The sequence below is a fragment of the Taudactylus pleione genome, unplaced genomic scaffold (assembly GCF_031769625.1).
Source record: "Taudactylus pleione unplaced genomic scaffold, aTauple2 ptg000347l, whole genome shotgun sequence".
NCBI classification, from domain to species: domain Eukaryota; kingdom Metazoa; phylum Chordata; class Amphibia; order Anura; family Myobatrachidae; genus Taudactylus; species Taudactylus pleione.
The window spans coordinates 55,596-81,596 of record NW_028284748.1 but is presented as its reverse complement, the minus strand read 5'-3'; the positions used below and the strand labels follow the sequence as shown (position 1 = coordinate 81,596).

Sequence of the window (26,001 nt, the reverse complement as noted above, 5' to 3'; positions counted from 1 at the left end):
GTTTGTTAGCACACACGATTGTTCTAAATAGCTTGGTGGGTAATGTGATATTAGCAGGTGCAGCATTCAGTGACTCCCGTCTCCTGCTCAAGGCCTTCTGAACAAAGCTTTTCGCTTTTCTAGCCAAGGACATTTAAAAATTACTCTAATGCTATCCTGACAGCGTATATATTAGGAAAAATAATGATTCATTGCTATCCAGATAGCATTGGTTAACTTTTGAGATCTGCTATAGGTGAAAAGGAATTACCACAAGATATCAAGAGATGAAGCAAGAATTTTTGTACTTGATTGTGTGATACATGTACAAGATCTCCTCCTGCCCATCTTTTTTTTTAAACACATTCCCTCTCTCCAGATAACAAAATGTCCAACTTTTATGGTATCCAACTTCTCAACTCATTTCAATAATTGCACATCTAATTGGTGGCTTATCTACAATATGTGGAGAGTGTATGGTGTACACTGTGGTCCAGGCTGGCCTGTACCGCACATTCTGCACCCAATTGCAATGATATACCCAGTGGCTGCACGCCTAATTTTTCTTTGAAGATATTGTTAGACATCTGGTTCATGATCAGAAGACAACAAAGACTCAATACCAGGGTCTTTGTTAACTTCTGCACATGTGCCTGCTCCATATTTTCAGGGGAGAGGGGATTCGACACAGAAATGTGCACCTCTTCATGTCTTAAAGCTCCATACTGAATATTAAAGATATAGGAATTACATCTTTTGTTCTTGATTATCTAATGGTGCATAGACATGGTCAGATAACCAGGACGATATTAACAAAATTGTTCCCGGCAGCGGAAGCCCGACAGCGCTGGAAATCCCGATCGTGGATAGGTAAGTATATACTAACCTAACCCCCCTAACCCTCCTTAGGGGTGCCTAACCCTAACCACCCCCTTCCCCGCTGCCTAAACCTAAGTCCCCCCGGGGGTGCCTAACCCTCCCTCCCCCTAGCCTAACCCTCCCGGGGGGGGGGGGGGGTGCCTAACCCTAAGTCCCCCCCGGGTGGCCTAAACCTAACCCTCCCCCCCGATATCGACCAGGTTAGCCTGTTTACTATAGGGACGATCGCTGGTCGTTATAGTAGTTTGGGAGTTGGAGCATGTGCTGGATGTTCGATATAGAACATTCAGCACATGCAGGATGATCAGACAACTATATCTGATCGTTGTCTGATCGTCCAGTGTGTACGGGCCATAACACAGGGTTAACCAACCTGGTCCTCGAGTGCTACTAACAGTTCATGTTTTCCAAACGACCTAGCAGGTACTCATGTGTAGTCATTGCCCACTAACACATTTTAAAAGATCCACAGGTGGAGCTAATTATTTCACTTGTGTTTCTGTGAGGTGACCTGGAAATCATGCACTGTTGGTAGCTCTCAAAGACCAGGTTTGGCTAGCCCTGATCTAACATAAGCTTTGATAGTGTAATGGAGGATTCAGAATGGGTCATTTATACCACTGAATAAATGCTCTTTTGTAAAGTTGTCCATCTTTTGTACAGTTAAGGTGTCTACACACTAGATAACTCGCAAAAGATGCAATGTAGTCAACAATTTCCCTTGAACTCCTCCGGCAACTCCTCTGCACTCACAATGAGAGAAGAAACAGGGAAGACTTTGCTGCGGGCACTGCTTGTTTGCGTTTAATGAATGTTTTTAAAATTTTACTTTTTAATCTTTTTCTAGTAAAATATGACAAAAACATACAGACACACAGTGTTCATAACATAGACAATTGTATCCCTTTCCAATTAGGATACCTAAGCACATTGCTTTAGTGTATCCGCTACCAGCAACGCTTCTGTCAACGTGGCTGACTTGCTAGTCCTGCTATCTTGGGCAGCTGTATAGTTTTCCCAGAATTATCTAGTCCAGGGCACGTCCCTCGCTTTACTTGGGCAGCTAAGGCTAGGGACTGTTGGGCAGATGCCCGACCAGATCCCAGTTCAGGGACAATGTATTGTCCCTTGTGGGGCAGTCTGCTACTACTTAGTTAATTAGGAGGTCATTGACCTAGTCATATTAACCTCGGACATCTGCCATGGTGGCAGGACAGATTCCTGGCGCGCTCTCACTGACTCTTAAGTACTTAGCGGCTCTTCTGTATTAGAGAAGGTCCTTGTGGTCCGGGGTTGGACAGTCTCTAGGTAGTGCCCATATACATTGTCTGCCTTCTGCTCAAGGCAGTCTACCTTCTAGATTAAGGAGTTCCTCCTCTATGGACACGGACGTAGATGATCTTAGTCAGTCAGTCAGCTGGCAGGTCTGTTGCCACAGGTTGGGGTGGATTTCCACTTGGGAAACCCCCGGCGCGGGGTCAGGACAAGTGGTCTAGAGCTCAGTCTATTCTAGAGACGTGTGTTTCAGATGCCACTTATTTCACAGGGGGACCAGCTCAGCCCAGGTTCGAGTCCCATACGGGGCTCGTAATATGCCTTAGGAGCAGACTGTTTGTATGCTCCCCTCTGACCTCCACGGTTATTGTCCAGGTTCTGGCTTCTGACGGTGCTAGTTACTTTACTGGTAAAGTAAAGGTGCAAGTTACTTTTACTGGTTAGATGCTGGACTACTTGTTCTAGCCCAGCCTCATTCTCTGGGCGCTAGCCGGGACTCCAGGATTCTGAGGTTCTGCCTGGAGTCGCTGTGCTCCATAATTCGCTCAGACTTGAGGTTTGCAAAGCATCCTTTCACATATAGGAGGCCTCTTTACATATTGCCATCCGAATCAGTCAGTCTACGGCCACTCCGCCCTGAACACACCCGATCTCGTCTGGTAAGCTAAGCAGGGTTAGGCTTGGTTAGTACTTGGATGGGAAACCGCCTGGGAATACCAGGTGCTGTAGCTACCTCGGGTATGCTGTGCAGTACAATCTTTCAATTCCGGTATCTGTTACTGTAGGTCCTCAGTCAATCCTGGTATTCATGAGGATCAGGACGGTCATGGCAGCTCCTTTCAACCTGCTGATCAGGGCTCAGTCACTGGATATGAATCTGTCTCAAGGTAGATCTTCGGTGGTTCCACGGATGGATAATTACTTGAAAGCCTTTTCCCTTGGTGGAGAGCTTGACTGCATTCCAATGGTTGGTGGGTGTTCCTCCCAGCCGTTAGACTAACGGTCTTCCGTTTACCATTCCCTCTTTTCTGGCATCTTTACACTCTTGCAGGCAGATCTTGGGCTCTATAAGCGATACGTTTGACAGGGCGGAGTTACAGCAGTTTGCTCTGTTTCACTTCCTGCCTCTTCACAGGGAAATTGAGACCCATGGAGGGCAGTAATCTGTTGTTAGCCCTTTAGGATCAGTGGACGGCTCAGGGGAGCCTGTTATGTTTTTCATTCGTCTGTTCTCGTTGATTTTCAGAGCTCCTCCTCCAGCATTGTCAGGTACTAGTCTGGCCCGACAGCGTGATATCTGTTGCCCACTAAAGCTATCAGGGTGGCGCGCTCAGATGCGGGGGTTCCATTAATATGGGCAACTGCTCCCCCAGTGTTATCTTATGGATCTGTAGGTGGCCTTCCTACCTACAGTTCTCCTGGAGCAGAGGATTCCTAGGTTGCCATGTCGTTCACTCAGGTGAGTCAGCTCTACATGCTGACGCTTTTTGGTGCCTTGTGATCGCTGGGTCATGACTGACCTCGAGATCATAGTGTCTCGCATAACTACAAGCAACCGAGATACTGTTCCAGCTCCAGAGTTCCCAGAGCACTCCTATTGGTAGCTCCGGCAGTACAGTGGACGTTTCCACTCTTTATCTTTCCTCCCATGTTATGCTTCACTGATTGCATAGTGATCCTCGTGGCTTAGCTTAGCCACGACGGCCGTAGTACGCAGCTCTTCTGCCTCTCAGTCGGCGCCTAATGCGTCTTCCTCTGAGGTTGGTTTTTGGTCTGAGCCCGTGCTTCCATCGGATTCTGGCAAGCCTTGTTTTGCCAGCATATGGCTCTTGTCACCCATCTTCAAAGCTAGGATGTTTTTTCCCAGAAGGGTCAGTTGTTCCCTGCGGCATGCCGAATAGCCCTTTTCGGTCAGAATTCTTTCATAGAGGACCTATTGAGTTGGGTTAGAGCAGGGGGTCTTCAACCCGTGGGCCACGGGTGGCCCGTGGTACTGTTCCCCATGGCCCACCGACACAGCAGCAGGCAATGTGACCACTCGGAGGCAAGGTAGCAGCGTGCAGTGCTGTTGCAAGCCGCGTTCCCAGGGACAACAGCCTGTCAAGTGGAAGAAGTCCATTCACAGCCCGGACCCCTACAGGGAGTTTCAGCGGAAAGACCCCATATGCCCAAGCAACAGAACCCACAAGCAGTACCCGTATGCCCCTGAGACAGACTGTCATCAGCAAGCGGCATGTCGCGGAAAAATTCAGACAGTGGTTAACATCACTGCCAGGCACACGATCCGGCAGAGAGGGAAGAGACGGCGACTGAGGTCAGGTATAGCCAGGGGGAGAACCATCTCTACGAACAGAACCCCCTGTAATCCTGGGACTAACTACTGGCACAGAGGTTGCCTATTGCTACTACTATCCTACATCACCATTGGAGAGTACCATCTGAGATATACACCCATGGTACCAGGACTGCTTACGCCGCCTTGTACAATAAGACACCATCTAGAGACACCTCATATTGACGTACGTCCCAAGCAGGGGACATAGGTCAAGGCCGAGTCGACCAGGTTACCTAAGATCCATTGCGAATTTCTCTTATCTCCAAAAGGTAATCCGACCATGTTTTGTTCATTAAGGTGTAATTAAAAAATGCTAAGAAAAATATTTATACACAATAAAATAGAAAAAAATATATTAGAAAGTGTCAAAGTGCTAAATAAGGTGTTAATGTGTGCCTCACCAGAGCAGCCCACCCACTCCAACCCCAAGGGGCACCACTTCCCAAACTCATCCCCAAAACTGATAACTATATCCAATTTGGGTACTAATTGCCCAATATATTTTGTGTGTATATATGTATGGATGGATGTATATATTTATTTTTTTTCTTAGCATTTTTTAATTACACCTTTCACTTTTTAACACATAGTTTTTGCTTTAATCTTGTACTAACACTTTAGTCTCTCACTGGTGTGCTTCACTGGGGTGGCTGGCTATCGCCGGCTTTTTTGGAGTTCTGCACCCGAGATTCTGACCAAGTGATGGGGACCTCCGGTATCAGAGACGCCGTGACGCGGCACAGAGGCTTAGCCATATCTTTGCAAATATATGCAACAGAGAACTCTGAATTATCAACCACCATGTAGTTTTTCAAATCTTATTGCTGATTTCATTGTGTGCTGGGGGATTACTTTTTGTTGTTTCTGATACAGGTGTAGTTAGGGTGGTTCTTTTACTTAATAAATATATATATATATATATATATATATATATATATATGATAATATTTGTGAGGTATGTCACATACTGTTATGCGCTGCACTGTGCCATATTCAGGCAAAGGCTTCTGCATCTCAAAGCGTCAGACAGGACCAGTGTGTCGCATACTTAGGCAGTGGGCTCCAGCAGCTTATCCAAGTATCAGATTGCACAGTGCCATATTGTGTGTCAGACATGTCTGACAAGGGTAACAAACACACTTCTGCACCCATTCTGCTGTCTTGCAGGTTTAAGTGAGGAGGATTTGGTACGGGAGGAATTGTGTGTTGTCACAATCCTCCATGCACCTCAAACCTCCCGACAATGGTACAGGAACCCCTTGGGGCTGCCTTTTCTCAGGTCCTGGCTTCCATTGTGAGCCACTTGGCGGTCCCAGCTGTTTTTCCCCAGATGGGGTTATCTCAGCAGACCACCATGCCCTCTCTGGGTCTACCTCAGATCATGCAGACTCATCCTGTACCTCTGCAGTCTGTCATTCCCTTACAGGGACTACCACTGACTATGCATCCACCATGGGTAGATACTTTATCTACTTCAGTGCAGGGCCTGGCGGCTTTCTCTACTGCCCTTCAGACCATGTTGCAGGATGAGACACCCCTGAAGCCAGCGAAGCATAATGTCATCTCAGTCCACACAACTGAGTTGTCACCTGACGACAGAGAGATTGCTGATGCCTCTAATCCTGACTCACCTCTGCAAGAGGCAGAGACTAGGTAAAATATTAATATTCCTGCCTTGGTGCGTGCTGTCAGATCCATATTGATAATAGAGGATGACGAGCCAGCCCCTCAGTCCAAACACCCTCAGTTTAAATGGGTCAAGGTGACTTCGGCAGTATTCCCTCTATCAGATCAGCTAGTGGATCACATGGCTGCTGCCTGGTAAGAGGTATCAGCCTCAAAAACGTTTGGCCTTATGTTACCCATTTCCTGAGGCTCATTGTAAAAAATGGGAATTACCCCCTGCGGTGGATTCTCATGTTACACATTCAATAAAATATGCTGCACTACCTATACCTTCCATTTCTTCCTTTAAAGGATCCTACAGATAGGAAGGTGGAAACTTGCCTGAAATCGATATACTCTTTCAGGAGCTGTTGCCTGTCCGTCCATGGCTATCTCATGGGTAGCTAAAGCTATAGAGCTGGGCCGATGCACTTAAATCTCCTTTCGCTCGGAAGGTCCTGAGAATTCTGTGTCATTGGTTGGCCACATTAGGGATGCAGCTGCATAAATTGGTGAGGCTGCTCTGGATGGTCAGTCTACTCACCTCTAGAGTCTCTGCCGCGGCCATGTCTGCTTGCCGTTAACTGTGGCTGCGCTCTTGGAGGGTGGATGTTGATTCTATGGAAGGCCTGGAAGCCTTACCATACAATGGGAAAATCTTGTTTGGTCCAAACCTGGACAAGATTGACACATTGGCAGCATCGAAATCTGCGTTTCTGCCTTCAGCAGCTGCCCCTTCAAAGTCTCGAACCTCTTCCTTTCAGTCCTTTTCGTCCCCAAGGAAAACCCAAAGGACAGTCCATTCCTAGACAGCTGCCAAGAAGGCCGCCAAGCCTAAGAAACAGGCCTGGAACACAAGACACCCTGCTTCCAAACCAGAGGGTAAACCCTCAGCCTGATGGGGCGGACCTCCCTCTGGGGGATCCTTGAGTGGGAGGCCGACTTCTTCAGTTCGTGCAGTGCTGGTGTCAAACCTCCAAGGTCGCTTGGGTAAGAGAAGTGGTCTCTCATGAGCACGCCCTCATTCCTTTGAAGACCACCTCACCAGTTGTTCTGCACAGGCCTTTCTTCAGATAAGAACAGGGCCTTAAAGATCCAGAGAGCCATAACCCTACATTCCATCATACTGGCTATGGAACCTGGGGATTTTATGGTATCGCTGGATATTCAGGACACATACCTACATGTTCCTATAACGCCCTCTCACCAGCGTTCTCTCCAGTTTGCTATTCTACAGCAACACTTCCAGTTTCGGGCGCTACCCTTTGACCTGACTACAGCTCCAAGTGTGTTTACCAAAGTTATGGCTATCATGGCGGCCCATCTACGGAGTCAGGTATCCAACTACTTCCATACCTGGATGACCACCTCCTGTTAGCGTGTTTTCCAGAAGTACTTTGCAACCACCTGCAACTGACAATTGCTTTTCTACAAGCGCACAGATGGTTAATCATTTGAAAAAAGTCCTCCCTGATCTGCTCACAGAGGATGGTTCATCTGGGAGCCCTTCTGGATTCTTAACAGCAGAGAATTTTTCTGACTTCAGAAAAGGTCTCCACATTAAAACTACGAGTTCGCAGATGCCTCCACAGCAGCCGAGTGTCAGGCCACTCAGCGATGCAAGTTCTCGGATCCATGGTGTCCACCTTCGACATGGTGGAATATGCCCAGTTTCATTCCAGGCCTCTGCAGGGGCTGATCCTCTCCAGGTGAAATGGATTTCCCCACTGGATCAAAGCTCAGACAATGGTGCACTCTCCGGAGGTGCGTCTGTCTGTCTTGGTTGCTACTGACTTCTCATCTAACCAAGGGTCACCCCTTTTGGATCCCGGACTGGCTACTCCTCACAACGGACATCAGTCTCCGGGGCTGGGGCGCAGTGACCAGTCCGCACTCTTTTCAGGGCCGTTGGACAGCAGTCGAAGCAACCCTTTCAATCAACATATTGGAAGTTTGGGCTGTGTTCAGGGCCCTCAAGCTGGCCAAGCACATATTTCACGGAAAACCTGTGGAGGTTCAGTCCGACAAGCCACCACGGTGGCTTACATCAACCATCAAGGAGGCACTCTAAGCTGGGCAGCAATGACAGAAGTGTCACACATTCTAACATGGGCAGAGTGTCACTTCTCGGCCATTTCGGCAGTGTTCATTCCGGGAGTTCTCAATTGGGAAGCGGACTTCCTCAGCCATCACGACGCGCTTCCATGGGAATGGTCCCTTAACCAAGAGATGTTTCAACTCCTAGTGGACGAATGTGGCCTCTCAGTGGTGGACCTCATGGCCTCCTGACACAATCACAAATTACCAGTGTACGGGTCCAGAACAAGAGATGCCGAGGCAACCTTCTTGGACGCTCTGTCAGTGAAGTGGACCTTCCAGTTTGTTTACCGGTTTCCTCCAGTCTCCCTTCTTCCTCGAGCTCTTCGGAAGTTCAAACAAGACTGAGGCACGGTCCTGCTGGTGGCTCCAGCTTGGCCCAGACGTCATTGGTACTCAGATCTTCAGAGTCTCTCCATCGCCACTCCGTTCCTGTTGCCTCAACGTCCGGACCTGTTGTCTCCGGGTCCTTATATGTACCCGGACTTGGATCGGCATCCCTCCTAAGGTTCAAAAGATTCTCTCGCTCTGTCATCAACACGATGCTTAGAACGCATAAGCCAGCTTCTGCTAGGATCTACCACAGAGTGTGGCGAACATAATTCCTATGGTGTCGTCCAAGAAATTACGACCCTCAGATGTTTTGAATCTCCAGAGTCCTGGCTTTCCTTCAAGCTGGATTGGACCTCTGTCTCCGCCTGCCCTCGTTGAAAGTGTATGCCTCAGCTCTGTCAGTATGGTTCCAGCGTAGACTTGTTCCGCTACCAGATATCCACACCTTCCTCCAGGGTTTCCTCTGGATTCAACCTCCCTTTGTCCCCCCAGTGGCTCCTTGGGATTTAGCGGTAGTTCTTCGGGCCCTCCAGGGTCCTCCCATTTGAACCACTAGATTCGGTGGAACTCAAGTGGTTAACAGCTAAGACTCTATTTTATTTTTTTTTTCTTCTGGCGATTGCATCCGCCAGGAGAGTGTCAGAGTTGGGGGCGCGCTCCTGTCTCTCCCCTTTTCTGATATTTCACTAGGACAGGGCTGTGCTTCGTACTCAACCTGGGTTCGTTCCTAAAGTTGTTTCTAGTTTCCATATTAATGAGGAAATGATAGTCCCGGCCTTTCAATCACCGGACCTCTCGGCAGGTGAGGCCACTTTGGATGTGGTCCGTGCCCTCAGGATTTATGTGGACTGTACCAGTTCCCACCGAAAATCGGACTCCTTATTTGTGCTGTATGGATTTCACAAGAAGGGATGGCCAGCCAATAAACAAACATTGGCTAGACGGCTTCGTATGACTATCTCAGAGGCCTACACGCAGGCAGGCCTGCCTGTTACGGCTTCTGTTAATGCTCATTCCACTTGATCTGTGGGTCCCTCATGTGCAGCTTGCCGTGGCGCCTCGACTGTTCAGCTGTGTAAGGTGGCCACGTTGTCTTCTGTCTAGACCTTTCTAAGATTCTATGCCTTTGATACCTTCGCCTCTCAGGATGCTTCCTTTGGGCGCTGGATTCTCCTCTCAGCGCAGGAGCATCCCCACCTTTAAAAGGACTGCTTTGGGACATCCCCAAGGTCTTCCTGTGGAGCCTATGGATCCTGAAGAAGAAAATAAGAGTCATGGTAATAACTTACCTTTGTTACCTTTCTTCGAAGTCCATAGGGTCCACAGGGCACCTGCTCTGACGCATCTGGCTTCATATGGGCTGTGTTGTTGGTCACTGGATTTCTGTGTCTCCCTGTGTGAGAATGTGATTCTTGTGTACCAGTCTTCCTTCTCTCTTATCCTCCTTTGGACCAAGTACATCCTGGGAGCTGAAAGCTTTAGTTGTGTGGTGCCCGGATTCCAGATCCATCACCTACACCCCAAGGTCTCCCTGTGGACCCTATGGACTTCGAAGAAAGAGTTAACAAAGGTAAGTACTTACCATAACACTCATTTTTACAAATAGAGGATGAACCTACTCCTAAGAAAAAGAATGCACTTTGTAAACGACAAAAGGTGGTTTTGCCAGAATTCCCTCAATCCGATCAGATGAGTGAAGCATGGAATATGCCTGGTAAAAGGTTTCAAGTTCCTTAACTGTTCAGTTCCTTTTACCCTCTGCCAGCTGCTGATTGCACTAAATGGGAAGTTTCCCCAGCAGTGGATTCTCATGTAACACGTCTGGATAAAAATCCTACATTACCTATTCATACTGCAACCTCTTTAAAGGAGACTACAATTAGAAGTATAGAAGCTTGTCATAAATCCATTTACTCTCTTAGAGGAGCTATTACTCGTCCTGCTAGGGCTGCAGCCTGGGTGGCGAAAGCCATTGAGAGTTGTGCCTAGAAGAGACATTTCCCCCCTGATGGTTCAAGGGAACTACTATCCTTCGTATCTCACATTAGGGATGCAGCCTCCTACTAAGGTGAAGCGGCTATGGATACGGCTCTCCTGGCCTCCAGGATATCCGCCATTGCGGTAGTAGCTCGCCGTATTGTTTGGCTCCGTTCCGATTTGGACTAAAAGTGCCTTATTCGGTTGACAACCTATTCGGTCCAGAATTGAATAAAATTGTGACTACTTTGGCGACTTCCAAGACTGCGTTCCTGCCCTCTGCATATAATACAAAACATTAGGATGTCATCCTTTCGGTCCTTTCACCCTCAAGACAAAGCCCAAGGGTCAGTCCTTTCCACGGTAGCAGACATTAGCCAAGGCCTCCAAGCCTAGGGCCAAACAATCCTGTGCAACTAGATGTCCACCTGCCAAATCTGAGGACAAGCCTGCTGCCTGACGGGTCCTCTCCCTGAGAGCTCCCAGGGTGGGAGGCCAATTTCTTATTCAATTCGCCCAGGTTTGGCATCAAACCACATCTGATGTCTGGGTAAGAGAAGTGGTTTCACATGGATACGCTCTCTCCTTCCTGAGGCGACCCCACCCAGCTGTTCTTTTACACAGTACCTCCATCGGACTGGCCCTGCTGCTCCAAAAAGCCATTTAGACCTTACTAAATTCAAGGGTAATAATTCGGGGCAAGGGTTATTATTCTACCCTTTTCTTAGTTCAGAAGCCCAATGGTTCTCATCGGCCTATCCTCAACCTCAAATCTCTGAACAAGTTTATCAGGGTGCCCATGTTTCGTATGGAAACCCTCCGTTCTATTATCTTAGCTATAGAGCCGAGAGATTTTATGGAATCCCTAGACATTCAGGACGCTTGCCTATAGCGCAATCTCATCAACAATATCTCCGGTTTGCTAGACTGGAGCAACATTACCAATGTCAGGCTCTGTCGTTTGGTCTCTCAACGGCCCCTCAGCTCTTTACCAAGATCATGGCAGTAATGGCGGCCTCTCTTCATCGTCAAAGGATCTGACTGCACCCATACCAGGACGATCTCTTGCTGTTGGCCAGCTACCCAGAGACTCTTCACCGCCATCTGCAGGTAACCATTGCCTTTCTACAAATGCACGGTTGGCTGATCAACTGGAAAAAGACTGGCCTGACACCCTCTTAAAGAATGGTACATTAAGGAGCCTTTCTGGGCACTCAAATTCAGAGTATCTTCCTATCCTCGGACAAGATTTCAGCACTGCAGCACAGGCTATGCAGACTGAACCATAATCACCAAGTGTTGATTCACTCTGCAATGCAGGCCTTGGAATCAATGGTCTCCACCTTCGTGGGATTCGCCCAGTTTCACTCCAGGCCACTACAACACCTGATCCTCTCCAGGTGGAACGGGCTACCCCATCTGCTCAGATCCCCATTTGAACAAGGGTCGTCCATCTTGGTTCCCGGACTGGGTTCTCCTCACCACGGACGCAAGCCTCCGAGGGTGGGGTGCAGTAACTGGCCAGCACTCCTTGCAGGGCTGATGGTCCCCAGTTGAGGCATTGCTGCCAATCAATATCCTGGAACTTCGAGCCTTCTACAGAGTGCTCACTGTCTCAGACCATTCTGACAAGCACAACAACGCCACGGATGTGGCCTACCTCAATCACCAAGGGGCACTCGAAGTAAGTCAGCAGTGACAAAAGTGTTCCGCATTCTCACATGGGCCGAATGCCATCTCCGCAGCGTTTATCCTGAAGATTCTCAATTGGGAAGCTGATTTCCTCAGCCGTCACGACGTGCACGCAGAAGAATGATCTCTACCTCCAGAAGGTTTCCAGTAGTGGATCTCATGGCCTGAAGACACAACCACAAACTTCCAGTTTATGGAGCCAGAACAAAGGACCCTGACAGCTTGCCGGTAAAATAAAACTCAAGTGCTTCGGCAGTTCAGGCAGGAGGGGGGCATAGAGGTTTCTTCAACTTCCTCTACTAGTAGACCTGTTGTCTCAGGGTCCATGTCTACATCCGGACCTGGCCCATCTGTCTTTTAACGGCGTGACTCTTGAAACATCCCTCCTAACGCGAAGGGTTTGCACAATGGTGTGCTCCAAGAAACTATGACCCTTAAGTCTTTAAAGTTTCTCGTATTCTTCAGGCTGGACTAGACCTAGGCCTCCGCCTAGCATCTCTAAGTGCAGGTCTCTGCTGTGTCTATCCGGTTTAAGCGCAGAATTGCTCCTATACCGGATGTTCACACCTTTATGCAAAGTGTTCTACGTATACAACCTCCCTTTGTCCCTCCTGTGGCTCTATGGGATTTGTCAGTGGTGCTCAAAGCACTTCAGGAACCTCCATTCGAACCCCTGGACATTCAGGATCCGTATCTGCATGTTCCTATTATGCTATCACACCAACAATTTCTACGGTTATCTGCCTATCTCAGGAGTCAGGGAATCAGAATAATACAATATCTGGATGATCTTTTGATATTGGCACAAACTCCAGTTGTTTTACAACACCATCTTCAACTGACCATAGCCTGCCTACAAAAGCTCAGCTGGATCATCAATTGGAAGAAATCCTCTTTTTCCAACACAGCAGATGGTGCATTTGGGGGCACTTCTGGATTCTCAGGTACAAAGGGTGTTTCTACCAGAGGACAAGATTGCGGCTCTATCATTGTGAGTACGCAAGCGAAGGGTATCCATTCGGTCAGTGATGCAGGTCCTGGGATCAATGGTATCCACAGGGCCAGAGCTACCATTAGTCAGCTTAAAGCAGCTGCCTAAGGGCTCCGGCAACTGAAGGGCGGCACTCATTGACAAGAAAATGAAGCATACTTTATTTCTCGGCGCCCCTGCTATCACCGAGTCGGGGACAAGGGATCAGCCGCACCCAACACTGTGCATGTCGCACACAGCCGTTTATACTGCTGCTGAAAGTTGGAGGCTGCCTGCAGAGTCCTGCCCTGCTTGCAGAGCAGCCAGACAGCTCCTACCTCCTGGGAGGCCCTGGCATTCTCCTATCTCCCAGACAGGCTTGCACAGCACAGGGAGCTGAGTTCCGGTAGCATGTAAGTTGGGAAGCAGCTGCTTTTGTTTACTTATTCTCACACAGTTATTCAGGTGCAGCTCTGGACTCTAGATCTTCTAGCCTAATGCTGGGTACACACTATAGTGATATATCTGCAGATCGAGTCTATAGATATATCTGCAGATGATGGTCGTTCATACACACTGTACGGCCATTTGTTTCTGCCCGGGGGGCGTGTCCCACCCCCTCCCCCCGGCTGCCGCTGTATGTATACGGGCAGTCTGCTGATGGACTCTGCATACATAATCTGTCCATTGGCTCTGCAGCACAGCCAATGCGATTTGTCTGTGAACGACGTAGTTCAGCCATGTTGCCTGTACACACGGACCAACGGCCAGCAGATATATTGGCTGATCAATTGATCGGCCAATATGTCGGCCAGTGTGTACCCAGTATAAGGAGCCTTGAGATGAGCGCCAATTGGATCATCAATTAGGTTATCTTTTGCTGCACCATTAATTATTGCTTAGATTACTAAATGACTTTTTGCTTTATATTAGACTTGTATACAGTCATACCTACTACAAGTTAATTATTTGGGTATTCTTGTTTAAGTGTGCTTTCTTGAGTAATATATTTTTTTGCTTAAATATGTTCTCTCACTTGTATAATAGTTTTTTGATATTCCATTGATATTGTGACTGTCATAAATAATTTTTTAAATAACACATTGATCTACTTCTTTCCTTGTTCTACCTTACTACTACTGAAAGGCACAAGCTGGAGACTTATACATTTTAAACCAAATGTCCCTCATTTAATACAAATACTATTTTGGGGGGTTAGTTGCGTAGCTTTGCCTAGGGCGCCTGCGATCCTCTCATCGGCCCCGGGTATCTACCTTCGACATGATGGGCTATGCTCCGTTTCATTCCAGGCCTCTGCAAAGATTGATTCTCTCCAGGTGGAACGGACAATATCAGCTAATAAGGTCCCAGAGGTTCGCCTCTTCCTCTTGTTGTGGCTGAAAAAGTATCATCTGGACAAAGGGCGCCCATTCTGGATTCCAAATTGGGTGCGTCTCACCACGGACGCCTGTCTTCTCGGATGGGGAGCAGTGACAGGTCATCAAACCTTTCAGGGAAGATGAAGAAATTGGGAAAGTCATCTGCCAATCAACATTCCGGAGCTGCGAGCAGTATACAAAGCACTTATCATGGCACAGGACCTGCTCCACGACAAGCCAGTCCAGATCCAGTCCGACAACACAACTACAGTGGCCTATCTCAATCATCAGGGAGGCACGCGAAGTCATGCAGCCATGAAGGAAGTGACAAAGGTTCTGATTTGGGCAGAACGTCATCTTTGCAATATTCATTCCAGGAGTTCTCAATTGGGAAGCAGACTTCCTAAGTCGTCAGGACATGCACGCCGGTGAGTGGTCTCTCCAACCGGGAGTGTTTCAGCTCTTGTTGAATAAATGGGTCTACCAGACATAGACCTCATGGCATCACGTCACAACCACAAGGTCCCCAGGTACGGGTCCAGAGACCCATCAGCAGCATTCGTTAACGCACTGGCAGTAAGATGGGACTTGAAGCTGGTGTATCTCTTTCCTCCAATTTCCCTCCTCCCAAGAGTCCTCAGGAAATTCAAGCAGGAAGGAGGAACAGTAATACTAGTGGCTCCGGCTTGGCCCAGACATAATTGGTTCACCGACATACAGAATCTATTACAGGGTTTGGCATTCTTTTGATCAATGGTGTTCTCACAGGAAGTATGATCCTAAGGTGTTAAGGGTTTCCTGGGTACTGGCTTTTCTCCATGCTGGTTTAGACCTTTGTCTCCGCCTGGCCACTTTGAGAGTGCAGGTTTCTGCATTCAGTCTGGTTCCAGAGAAAGATTGCTTCATTACCAGAAGTTAGAAAGTCATTTCAGGAGTTCTGCGAGTTCAGCCTCCTTTGTCCCACTGGTAGCACCGTGGGATCTCTTTTGGTTCTTAAGGGCCTACAAGCTCCCCCATTTGAACCTCTGAACTCTGTAGACTTGAAATGGTTGACAGCGAAAACACATTTTCCTCGCTATCTCTTCTGTATGCAGAGTGTCTGATTTGGCAGTGCTTTCTTGTCGCTCCCCATTTTTGATTTTTCACCAGGATAGAGCTGTTCTTCGTACAAGGGAGGTTTACCTTACTAAGGTAGTGTCTCGTTGTCATGTACAGGAAATTGTAGTTTTCAGCTTTCAGGTTCCAGACCTCTGTAGACGAAGCCTCCCTGGATGTAGTTTGTACTCTCCTTATCTATGTGGAGCATACAAACTCTGTTAGATAATAAGATGCTTTTTTTGTATTATGTGGTTTTCACAAATGAGGATGGCCAGCTAACAAGCAGACCCTGGCTCGATGGTTAAGTATGACTTTCTCTCATGTGTACACACAGGCTGATCTCCCTGTCCCAAGCACGGTGACAGCACATTCTACTTGGTCTGTTGGACCTTCGTGGGCATTTAGTCGTGGTGCCTCTGCTGAACAATTGTGCAAGGCAGCCATGTGTTTTTTTTGTCCACACTTTTCTTAGGTTCTACGCCTTTGATTCTTTTGCCTCTCAGGATGCTTCCTTTGGGCGACAAGTTCTCCTTTTTGCTCAGGAGCGTCCCCCAACCTTAGAGGAGCTGATTTAGGACGTCGCCATTGTATCCCTGTGGATCCCTATGGACCCTGAAGCAGAAAATTAGTGTTATGGTAGACTTACCATTGATGACTTTTTCTTCAAGGTCCATAGGGTCTTCCTTCTCTTTCCTTCTCCTGCCATGAGGCTTGTTTACAAAACTGAAGGCTGGTGGTGGAGTATATATGGTGGAGGGCCAGAGGCATCCTGGGAGCTGAAAGCTTCAACTGTTTGCCTGGATCTCTCAAACCACATTATCCCCATGGTATCCCTGTGGACCTCGAAGAAAGCATTATCAATGGTAAGTCTACCATAACTCTTATTATCTGCAATCCTCTCAATGGATCTTGTACCTGTTGGCAGAGGCACAGCTTGGGAGTGCATGTGCCCTGGGAGACAGATGGTGCAAGCCACCTGGTAATGCCACCTGAGGATAACTTTGCAAAAACTGGATAAACTACCTCAATGCTTTATAAATAAGTTCCCCCAATGGGGGTTATCACTAGGTCTCTGTATTATATGGTGGTTACTGTGATGCTTTCTCTGTATTATGACTCTCACTGTACTAATCTGTATTATATGGGTGTCAATGGGATGAGCCTGCTTATTTCATTTAAGCAAGACACCACAGAATAAATGCAGCAGATGCTGGCACATTAATATAATGTGATTAAACATGGATTTTGCCCTCATCCTGCATACAGAGATGTCCTCATGCGAGCCGCCTTGCTCGTTTAACAGCCCTTCTAGTTACACCATGCTGTGGTGTGATTCGGTAGCACAAAGTGTCTGCTTTGTGCACATTTTTAACATTAAATGAGTCTTATTCACACAGTGATGCAAATCGGTAGCACAAGCAGCTTCTGCTGATTAAAATGATATGCAGCATGCCTATATTCTGTGAGTGACTGCGGGTGTATCTGCATGCGAAACATTTAGTGTTACAGCCGCTGACACTGTAAAGTAGCATTTCGCATGCAGATACACCCGCAGTGTCAGCGGCTGTAACACTGTAACATAACGTTTTGCATGCAGATACACCCTCAGTCGCTCACAGAATATAGGCATGCTGCATATTTTAATCAGCAGAAGCTGCTTGTGCTATGTATTCGCTGTGCGAATAAGACACATTTGAAGGTAAAAACTTGCACAAAAAGACTTTGCTCTGCAGAGTCATATGGAGCTCCTGCGTTGTGTAATGCGACTTGTAGCGCACGGAGGATATATGTATGTGGACGCATCTGTACATTTCAGTCTTAACAATTTTGACGCCTATATTCAAACACCTAACAGTGATTACTATGTATGAAGAGAGGGGACCCCAAGCTGAGTCTTTGTCTCTGGTGAAAGAGAACCTAGCTTCACTCCTGCTAAAGGCTACTCAATATTCAATGCATTTTGCTTCTTCAATATGCACTAAAAGCAGTGTTAATTAAAAAAAAAAAAAAAAAGCTTAAAAAGCTAAAACTTGACACAATATATGGTCACGTTTTTCCTTCATACATAGATTTTAAACCATGAATGTGGTTTAAAATCTAACAAGCCATTCTTTTAACAGAAACCGTTTAAAGAAGTGGGTAATATAGAAATCTGTTTGTTTCCACCATGCACATTGTCATTTGGCAAATTCCTACATTTTGTCACAATTACATAAGCATTGCTGTAAACCTTTAATTCCAGGACACTGCACTAGTTGCAATATGATGTTAGTTGTGGTTGAAGGATGACCCTCATCAACCCTGAGTGATGTTTTCTGCTCAATTAGGATTGCTCTACTCTAACGGGTGGGGAGCCTTTTTTCTGCCGAGGGCCATTTTGATATATATAACATCATTTGCGGGCCTGGTCTAGGCATTGCCTCCTCTGCGTGATGTCACATGGGGGCGGGGCCACAATCGCCGGTGATTACAGCAATGCCCGGAGCATCCTGAGGATGTTCCAGGGAGCTGTAAGGGCAGCGGTGTGAGCATCTGAAGCATCCTAAGGATGCTCCAGGTAGCACTGCTGCATAGATTCTGGCTGCAGGGTGCTTTTCTAGGCACCCTGCTAGCCAAATGAGCCTAGCAGAAAAAAAGCTCTGAGGGCCAGGCCAAATGATACCGAGGGCCTTATAAGGCCCCCGACCAGGTGGTTCCCCATCCCTGCTCTACTTTTATAGTAGAAGTGACCCAGATAGCATCTCATCCAGTTTTACTGCCTGCGTTATTGCTTAAATTCAAATGTGATCCTATGGCTCAAATTTTGTGCTCCCAAATTTAGGAACCTTATAAATTAGATCAATTGTGTGTTCACTTATTGACTATTAAAATTTTGTTTAATAAAATTGCAAAGTATTCTGTGGTTACAGCAGATTTTTTTTTTTTTTTCTTCTTTTTAGGATGAGGATGATGATCCTAAGGAAGATGATGATGATGAAGATGATGATGGATTCTTTGTGCCTCATGGTTACTTATCAGAGGATGAAGGGGGAGTGTCTGATGAGGTGATTACTTTGCCCTATCTAAGAAACTACTGTTCCCAATTTAGCACTTATATAAAAATTTCAGTTAATTTTTTTAATTTTAAGTGTCACTTTTTCTGCCACCTTCTGTCAGTCTTCACGGCAAAAGTTTACCTTTTCAAAACTTTTAATCGTAAGTTCTCACGAGCATGGCCCTCTTCCCTCATGTGCTCTTCCTTCCTTGCTTCCTTCCTTCCATCCATCCATCTGTCCATCCATCCATCATCTCCTCTCCAGCTCCTACCGCAGCATTAAACCTTTGTGTTCTGCTGGTTATTTGGGTATTATGACCTTGTCTATGTCCTACAATGTTTCATACTGTAAGTCATTTTTTTTTGGGGGGGGGGGGGGTTGTTCATGTTGTTTCTGTTTATGTACTTATTAAGGTGCTGTGGATCCTTTTTTTGACACCATATAAATGAAGGATAATTATGCCACAATTAATGTTAACAGAGGAGTTTTACATGTTAGGTGATAAATGAGAAGCAGAAAATCACAGAAAATGTAATTGCCACCTTATACTGTCAGTTGAAGCCGTGATCCTTAAAACCAAAGAGGTTTCCTGATGATTATAGAGCTCAAAGCTTAGAATGTCTGGTTAAGAATTATCTTAAAATTTGGGGATTTAAACTTTTCATGTTAGCCCATTTGCTCTCATATTTGTATTATAGTTTTGAGAACAGATGAAAACCGTTTTTTAAAGGTTCATCTTTGTGCCATGTGTTTGTCGTCTTGATATTTTTTCAAGATGTGATGCTTTTGTGACCACTTTATTACTTTCCACTTGGGACTTGAATTTATTGTTGATGGCATTTCAGTAACTGCATTTTGAACTACAGATGTGTCCCCACTAGTCTTTGCTGCAGTTGTGCAAAACTCCTCCTCTCAGCGCGCCTGGTCCCATGAGACTCTAGCTCTGGGTGACTCTTTTTGCATGTTTTCTGTCAGGTATCTGGCCAATCTGGCTGGTGTGAGAGTCTATAATAATTTATAGTGTTTATTTAAAACATACTGGAAGATTCATCAGTATTTGAGACTGTGCCTGACGACACCCACCTGAGTGTTTACTATAGTGATAGCGCTGATGTCTCTGGGGGTGTCCACTGTACAGTGGTTCTGGACAGCTAGTTTGAGGGTCGCTGGTCGCGCCAAGAGATGCTTCTTCCTGTCAATTTGCAAGAGCTCAGGGTAGTGTATAATGCACTCCTCGCAGCATCTTATCTTCTGATTGGACTGCTGGTTCGGGTGCAGTCTGACAACCCTGACTTTCCATGTGTGCTTTTAACGGTGTGGCTGTTGAAGCCGCGATCTTAAGGCGCAAGGGTATCCCCGAATCTGTTGTTCCTACCATGCTTCAGGCCGGAAGTCTGTCGGCGGCACACTACAATCTTATTTTAAAGTCTTATGTTGCTTTGCGTGAACACCGTGGTTACTCTGGTACTTCCTTCCGACTATCCTGACTTTTATTCCTCTAGGCTGGTATAGATGCTGGTCTCCTTCTGGGCTCACTGGTGTAGGTGTCAGCATCATCCATCTTTGTTTCAGCACCTGTTGGCCCTGCCACCTTTTGTGACTCCTAGGGTCCCTTTTGTTCTCAACATGGTGTTGACCTTCCTGCAATCTGCAGTGTTTGAGACCCTTGATGTGGTGAATCTCAAGCATTTGTCCTGGAAAGCAGTTCTGCTGTTGGCTCTGGCTTCGGCTAGGGATGTGTCAGTGCTTGGAGCTCTGTGCTGTCGCTCCCCTTATCTCCTCTTTCATGACGGTAGGGCTGAGCCTTGCACAAAGCCATCCTTCGTGCCAAAGTTAGTCTCTGCTTTCCACATTTAATCAACCTATTGTGGTTCCTGTGTTGTCGGCTGACTATGCATCTTCCCCCATATCTGGATATAGTTCTGGCTCTCGGGGTCTCTGTTGCTCATACTGCGGCCCTGCACAGATTCACTGACTGTGCTCTATGATGCTTCCAGACGATGTGGGCCTGCTTCCAAGCAGACCGTAGCTAGGTGGATCAAACTGGCTATTTGTCAGGCTTGCCTTTGCGGCCAGTGACGCAGGGTTTTGTCGCATGGTCTTGGAGGTCTCAGCGCTCTCCCACTCGGGCGGGAAGCTTTTGGACGTCCCCAGTGTAACTCCAGTGTCCCCTAGCGCTGTTCTTTCTTGTATTGTTCCTTCGTATGTTTGCAGCTACGTGTTGGTTGTCTGCAGCCTGTTTGTGGTTCTTGTTCTCTGGCCTGATTCAGAGTTGGGAATAGAGTGAGATATCTCTCTCAACTGTGAACCTGAACAAACCATATTGCAATACAAGGGGTTTAAATACATACAATTTTTAACTTGTGGGGGTAAATACTGGCTGCTTTTGCATGTAGCCCACAAATTCTGCATAGCTGTATTATTACTCTACAATTTAGATGTCAGTTTGGAAACACTCCTTCCATATCTAAATCTCTCTACACATTTTAAATCTGCCCCACCTGCAGTGCAGCATGGTTTCACTAAGATGATCAGTTGAGAGAGATATCTCACTCTAATCCTAAGTCTGAATCAGGCCCTCTGTTCGGTCCTTGTACTGTGTTCATTGGTTCCTCCTTCTCCTTTTTTCTCTTACTCTGTTGTCTCTACTCTCCGTCACCACCCGGGCTTAGTTGATCTTAACTTAGGCCAGTGTGGTATTGAGGAGGAGGAGCCAAATTTATTTCTTGAGAATTCGTAACGTGCCAGCCTCCACTCATCATGTGTCTATACACAGTGTAACTCCAGTGTCCCCTATGGAATCTGGGAAAAGTATTAGCGAGTACCAAAATTAAATTTTTACAGTTTTGATGCTTTAGTGATGCAGGTTTTGTCTGGAATATGCTGCATACTACAAAGTGTCCACCCATAGGTCCTGATATGGGATGTCCCTGTGGTCCAAAGTTTAATGTTATTAGGATAATGTCTTGTTCTTTAGTTCTGTCTTGTGTGGCTTGGTTAGAAAAATAAGAGTTCCCTGCAATCTGGTGCTATATAAGGTAGAACACAAATATATAGAATATTTTGTACCAAGGTCCTGAAAGAGGAGACCTAAGAATGCGATTGTCAAAACTCCTGCGGATTACATACATGCTGTCCTGTGTTTTAGGGTGGATGATATCCATAAGTGAATGCCAAAAATGTGGTAAAAAAATGAAATGGTGATTAGATATCTTAACCCTGCTTATTCCCTTTTAGGAATGCAAAAACCCAGAAAATCAGAAGGTACGCCAGAGGCTAAAGGCCAAAGAATGGGATGAGCTGCAATCCAAGGGGAAGAAAATCAATGTGCTGAAACCGTTAATGATTGGATGCTTATGGCTGGGAAGTGAAACTGCAGATACTCAATTCCTCCAGAAATTTGCTGTTTGTATTTTAGATACTGCTATTAATGAGGAGGATATGATGCAGGACATTAATTCCACTAAGAGCCTAGAAGACAGAGAAAGTAAGCATGTTACCATTGTAGTTTTTATTTAAAAAATTACTTTTATATTACACTTTATGGTGCTTGTTTCGGGTGTGGTATAAGAGATAGACAGTAATTAGTTAGACAATGTCTAGATAGACACCAGATGTTAGACAGTCAATAGTTAGACATGTAAAAAGTTCGACATGAAAATGGTCGGCAATTATTATTTTTTTGTTTTTTAGCCCTAATCTTCACCCTAACCCTCCCCTGGGTGCCTAACCCTCTCTCCTGATGCCTAACCATGGGGTGGGGGTAAGTGCCTAACCCTACTCCAAAAAAAAAAAAAAGTCGACCATTTTTGTGTCGTATTTTTTCATGTCGAACTTTTGTACCTGTCGAACTTTTGTACCTGTCGAACTTTTTACATGTTTAACTTTAGTGTGTCTGACTTTTGTCTGTGTCAAACTTTTATCCTTGTCTATTAACTGGCTAACATCTGGTATCTATCTAGACATTGTATGACTAATTACTGTCTGTCTATAGTCCGGAACCCGCTTGTTTCTTTCTTTGCATGATGCATTTCCACATTGCCCTCCACATAAGTTGTTACATTTCTTTTGTATGTGATACCATATAAGGTTGAATAGGTTGTTGCTTTCACCTCCATACATGAATTACTTTTGCAGCACTCCACTTCCAGGGGACAAAACTGGTTTTTATTCTTTGTGCAGATTTCATCATTTGAGCTTGGATGATTTCATGTAAATTATATATTTAGAGAAATAGTCACACACAAGACCATACATCTACATTTTGTAACCCATAGTCTTTTGCAAGCCATAGGCTAAAATTGGTGGATTTTTTTGTTATGCATTTTTTTTTGTTTTACCTTTTATAGAATTTTAAATTAAGCGGTTTACTTATAGCACCAAGGATTACACACCAACACAGTGATCGCGGTGAGTGGAAAAAATTGTGGGTCCCAGGGACCCCTCACTTTAAAAAATTGGGGTCCTACACCACTTTTTCTGGGTCCCATTGCATATTATGGGAGTTGAGGGCAGGCACTAGTTGGGACTGTGCTGGGGGGGGGGGGGGGTATATAGCAGCTGGGGTAGAGGGGGTTGGGGTAGAGCTGTGGGTAAAGGCAGGGAGAAGTTGGGGTAGAACTGCAGCTATAGGGGAGTAAGGGCAGGCAGGGCTGGGGGTAGGGAGGGGTAAGTGCAGACAGTTGATGTGACAGTGCTGGGAGGCATGGAGGGAACTAGGGGCAGTTTGTGTGAGGGGCAATGGTAGATAGCAGCTGGCGCAGTACTTGGGGGGGGTATGGTGGGGGTTAGCGGCAAGCAGTACTTGGAGTAAGGAGGGGACGAGGGTAGATAACAGCTGGGGCAGTACTGCGGGCAAGGAGGAGGTTGGGGACAGGAAGTGTAGGGAGTGGCCAGGGCAGATAGCAGCTAGGGCAGTACTGGGGGGGGGCAAGGAGGGGGTTAGGGGCAGAGTTGGGTCAGGATAGCAGCTGGGGCAGCACTGGGGGTAGAGAGGCGGCAAGTGTAGATAGCACCAAGGGCAGTATGAGAGGCGTATAGGGGAAAAGAGTTGTTAGCTGCTAGGGCAGTACTGGGGCAAGGAAGAGGTTAGGGGCAAGCAATACTGGGTGTATGGAGTGGTAAGGGTAGATAACTTGGGCAGTACTGGGGGGCAAGGAGGGTGTTAGGGGCAGGCAATAGTTAGGATAGCAGCTGGGGCAGAACTGAGGGTAGGGAGGGGGTAAAGATAGACTGCACATGGGGTAGTGTTTACCTCATTGCTTTTGTTGGGAGCCCCCAGCCGGGTCACTGTTACAGCTTCCTCCTGTCCCATGCAGTGTCCATCTTCCCTGCCTCCTGTGTGCAGAGTGCTCAGCTGGCTGAATGAGCGCAGGCTGCCGGAGGGTCCCGGCACCACCGTCAATTCTGCTGCCCGATGGACGCCGCGCGCCCATTGGCTGGGGGAGACGCCACGTGCCCATTGGCTGGAGGATACGCCGCAGTACAAACAGACCCAGCGGGTCCTACAGGACCCGATCAGTTTTAAAATCTGGGTCCCCAGTTTGCTGTAGCGCGTAAAAACGCCCTATAGCACGTATTTTGCAAACCCTACCAACATCATTCCTAGTGCTCACCGGCTAGGCTGATAATCTGTCGGGCAAACGGCATGGTCCCCTTTAAAAAAAACAAAACAAAAACCTATAGAGTATGACCCCACACAAACAACAACTGCAAATATCCATGCTGATCAACAGGACAGATATATCGCCTTAGGGACTCTCCTAATAGATGGCAGCTCTCTGCAAGAATGCATTTGACTGGTCACGCGCTTACTGTTCTCAGGCATTGTGAGAATGCCTCTCCCCAATTCAGCCTTTCAGCCTGTAAAATTATGTATTGTCAAGTGCAGGTTTGCAATAGTGGATTTTCATGCATTTGCTTTATAAGCATGGGCCATGCGAAATCATAAAAAATAAATTACGCTAATTGGTGTAGTACTCAAGTTGAATTAGCCCCATATTGTGAAGAATGCCACCTGCTTCAGGCAGTGGTAGGGTTAAAGATCAGCTAATAACTCATCAATGTATATATTTTTGATCTAAACTATACACTTGTAGTATTTTTTTTATTTATTCGCTTTGTTTTTATGTGTTAAGAAATTAATTTAGTATCTTACATGTGCCATTAGTCTTGGTGGAAGCAGATATTTAAATTGTACACCTATCCTGCCTTTGGGATTTTTAATGTGTTTAATGTATCACTTGTTCATGGGGGACAGTCTAGATGTCTGTCTCCCAAGATCTGCAACCTAGGTATGCTTGCAATGCGGTTGAAACTATATAATAATTAACCACATAGGAAAAAGAATCTCATGTATTGTTTTTATGCTTTAAATAACAAAATTAAAGTAGCTCACTCAATGTCTTCATTTTTTGTTTTCCCCTATACAGTCCTTATGCATCTCCTCCCTTTGCTACATGGAAATGTCAATGGGAGCAAAACAATCATTCAGGAGTTTCAGGAGTGCTGGCGCCGTGGCCGTTTATTAGGTGGAGATGCCGGCAACCTAACGGTATCTGAATCGAGTAGTCCAAATGCCAAACACCAAACCCCTAGCCACGTTAATGTGCCCTCCAAAGCTCGATTGAAACGGATCATCACTGAGAATTCGGTATATGAGAAGCGACCAGATCACCGTTCATGTTGGTACGTGCACTTGGCTGTTTTGAAGAGCTTCCAACAGGAAAGTCTTCCTGTGCCATGCCAGTGGACATATATCACACAGGTGAATTCATCGAGCAGAGAGGAAAGCGGGGCAGCTGGTGGACAAATGCAGGCAATGCCCACATCTGGCAAGCGAAAGTCTGCTGGCAGCATGACCATCACAAAGTTTATGAAAAAAGCCAAGGAAATTGGGACCATGAATGATGTAAGTAACTGTCTCTTTTTAGCAATGTGCTAATTGTACCAGTTGCTGACAAATAGGCTGGCTTTTTTGCCTCTGTCATATTAGTCTTTATGTACAAGGGGTTTTTTTTCCGTTTGTTTTTTAATTCCAGATAAAGGGATGTTAAGAAGCTAATTCATTTTTAGCATAATTTAAATTGTTACATTTTAATCTTTCAAATACTCCTCAAGCGCAACTGCATTCCTTTAACACAACTTAAATCTGTATGTTTAATCAACCAAAATTTGCATTTATGGTTTTGTTTTGCTCATTTTTTTTTTTTTTTTTGAGCATTGCTTAATGCTAATCCAAGATGATGATGTATAGGAAACTGTTCTCTATAGCGTAAAGGTATTCAC

General features: G+C 46.2%; 1 protein-coding gene across 1 annotated transcript in view; it reads left to right on the top strand.

Annotated features, from left to right (window-relative positions):
* Window positions 1-26,001, top strand: part of CHAF1A (chromatin assembly factor 1 subunit A) — a gene marked incomplete at its 3' end in the record, with an annotated part of 210,162 nt that overhangs the window by 138,983 nt on the left and 45,178 nt on the right. Inside the window, exons 11-13 of the mRNA XM_088444069.1 lie at window positions 18,619-18,723; window positions 21,952-22,201; window positions 25,146-25,624. Of these exons, the coding sequence (XP_088300195.1) occupies window positions 18,619-18,723; window positions 21,952-22,201; window positions 25,146-25,624 (834 nt within the window). The remainder of the gene's footprint in view (window positions 1-18,618; window positions 18,724-21,951; window positions 22,202-25,145; window positions 25,625-26,001) is intronic.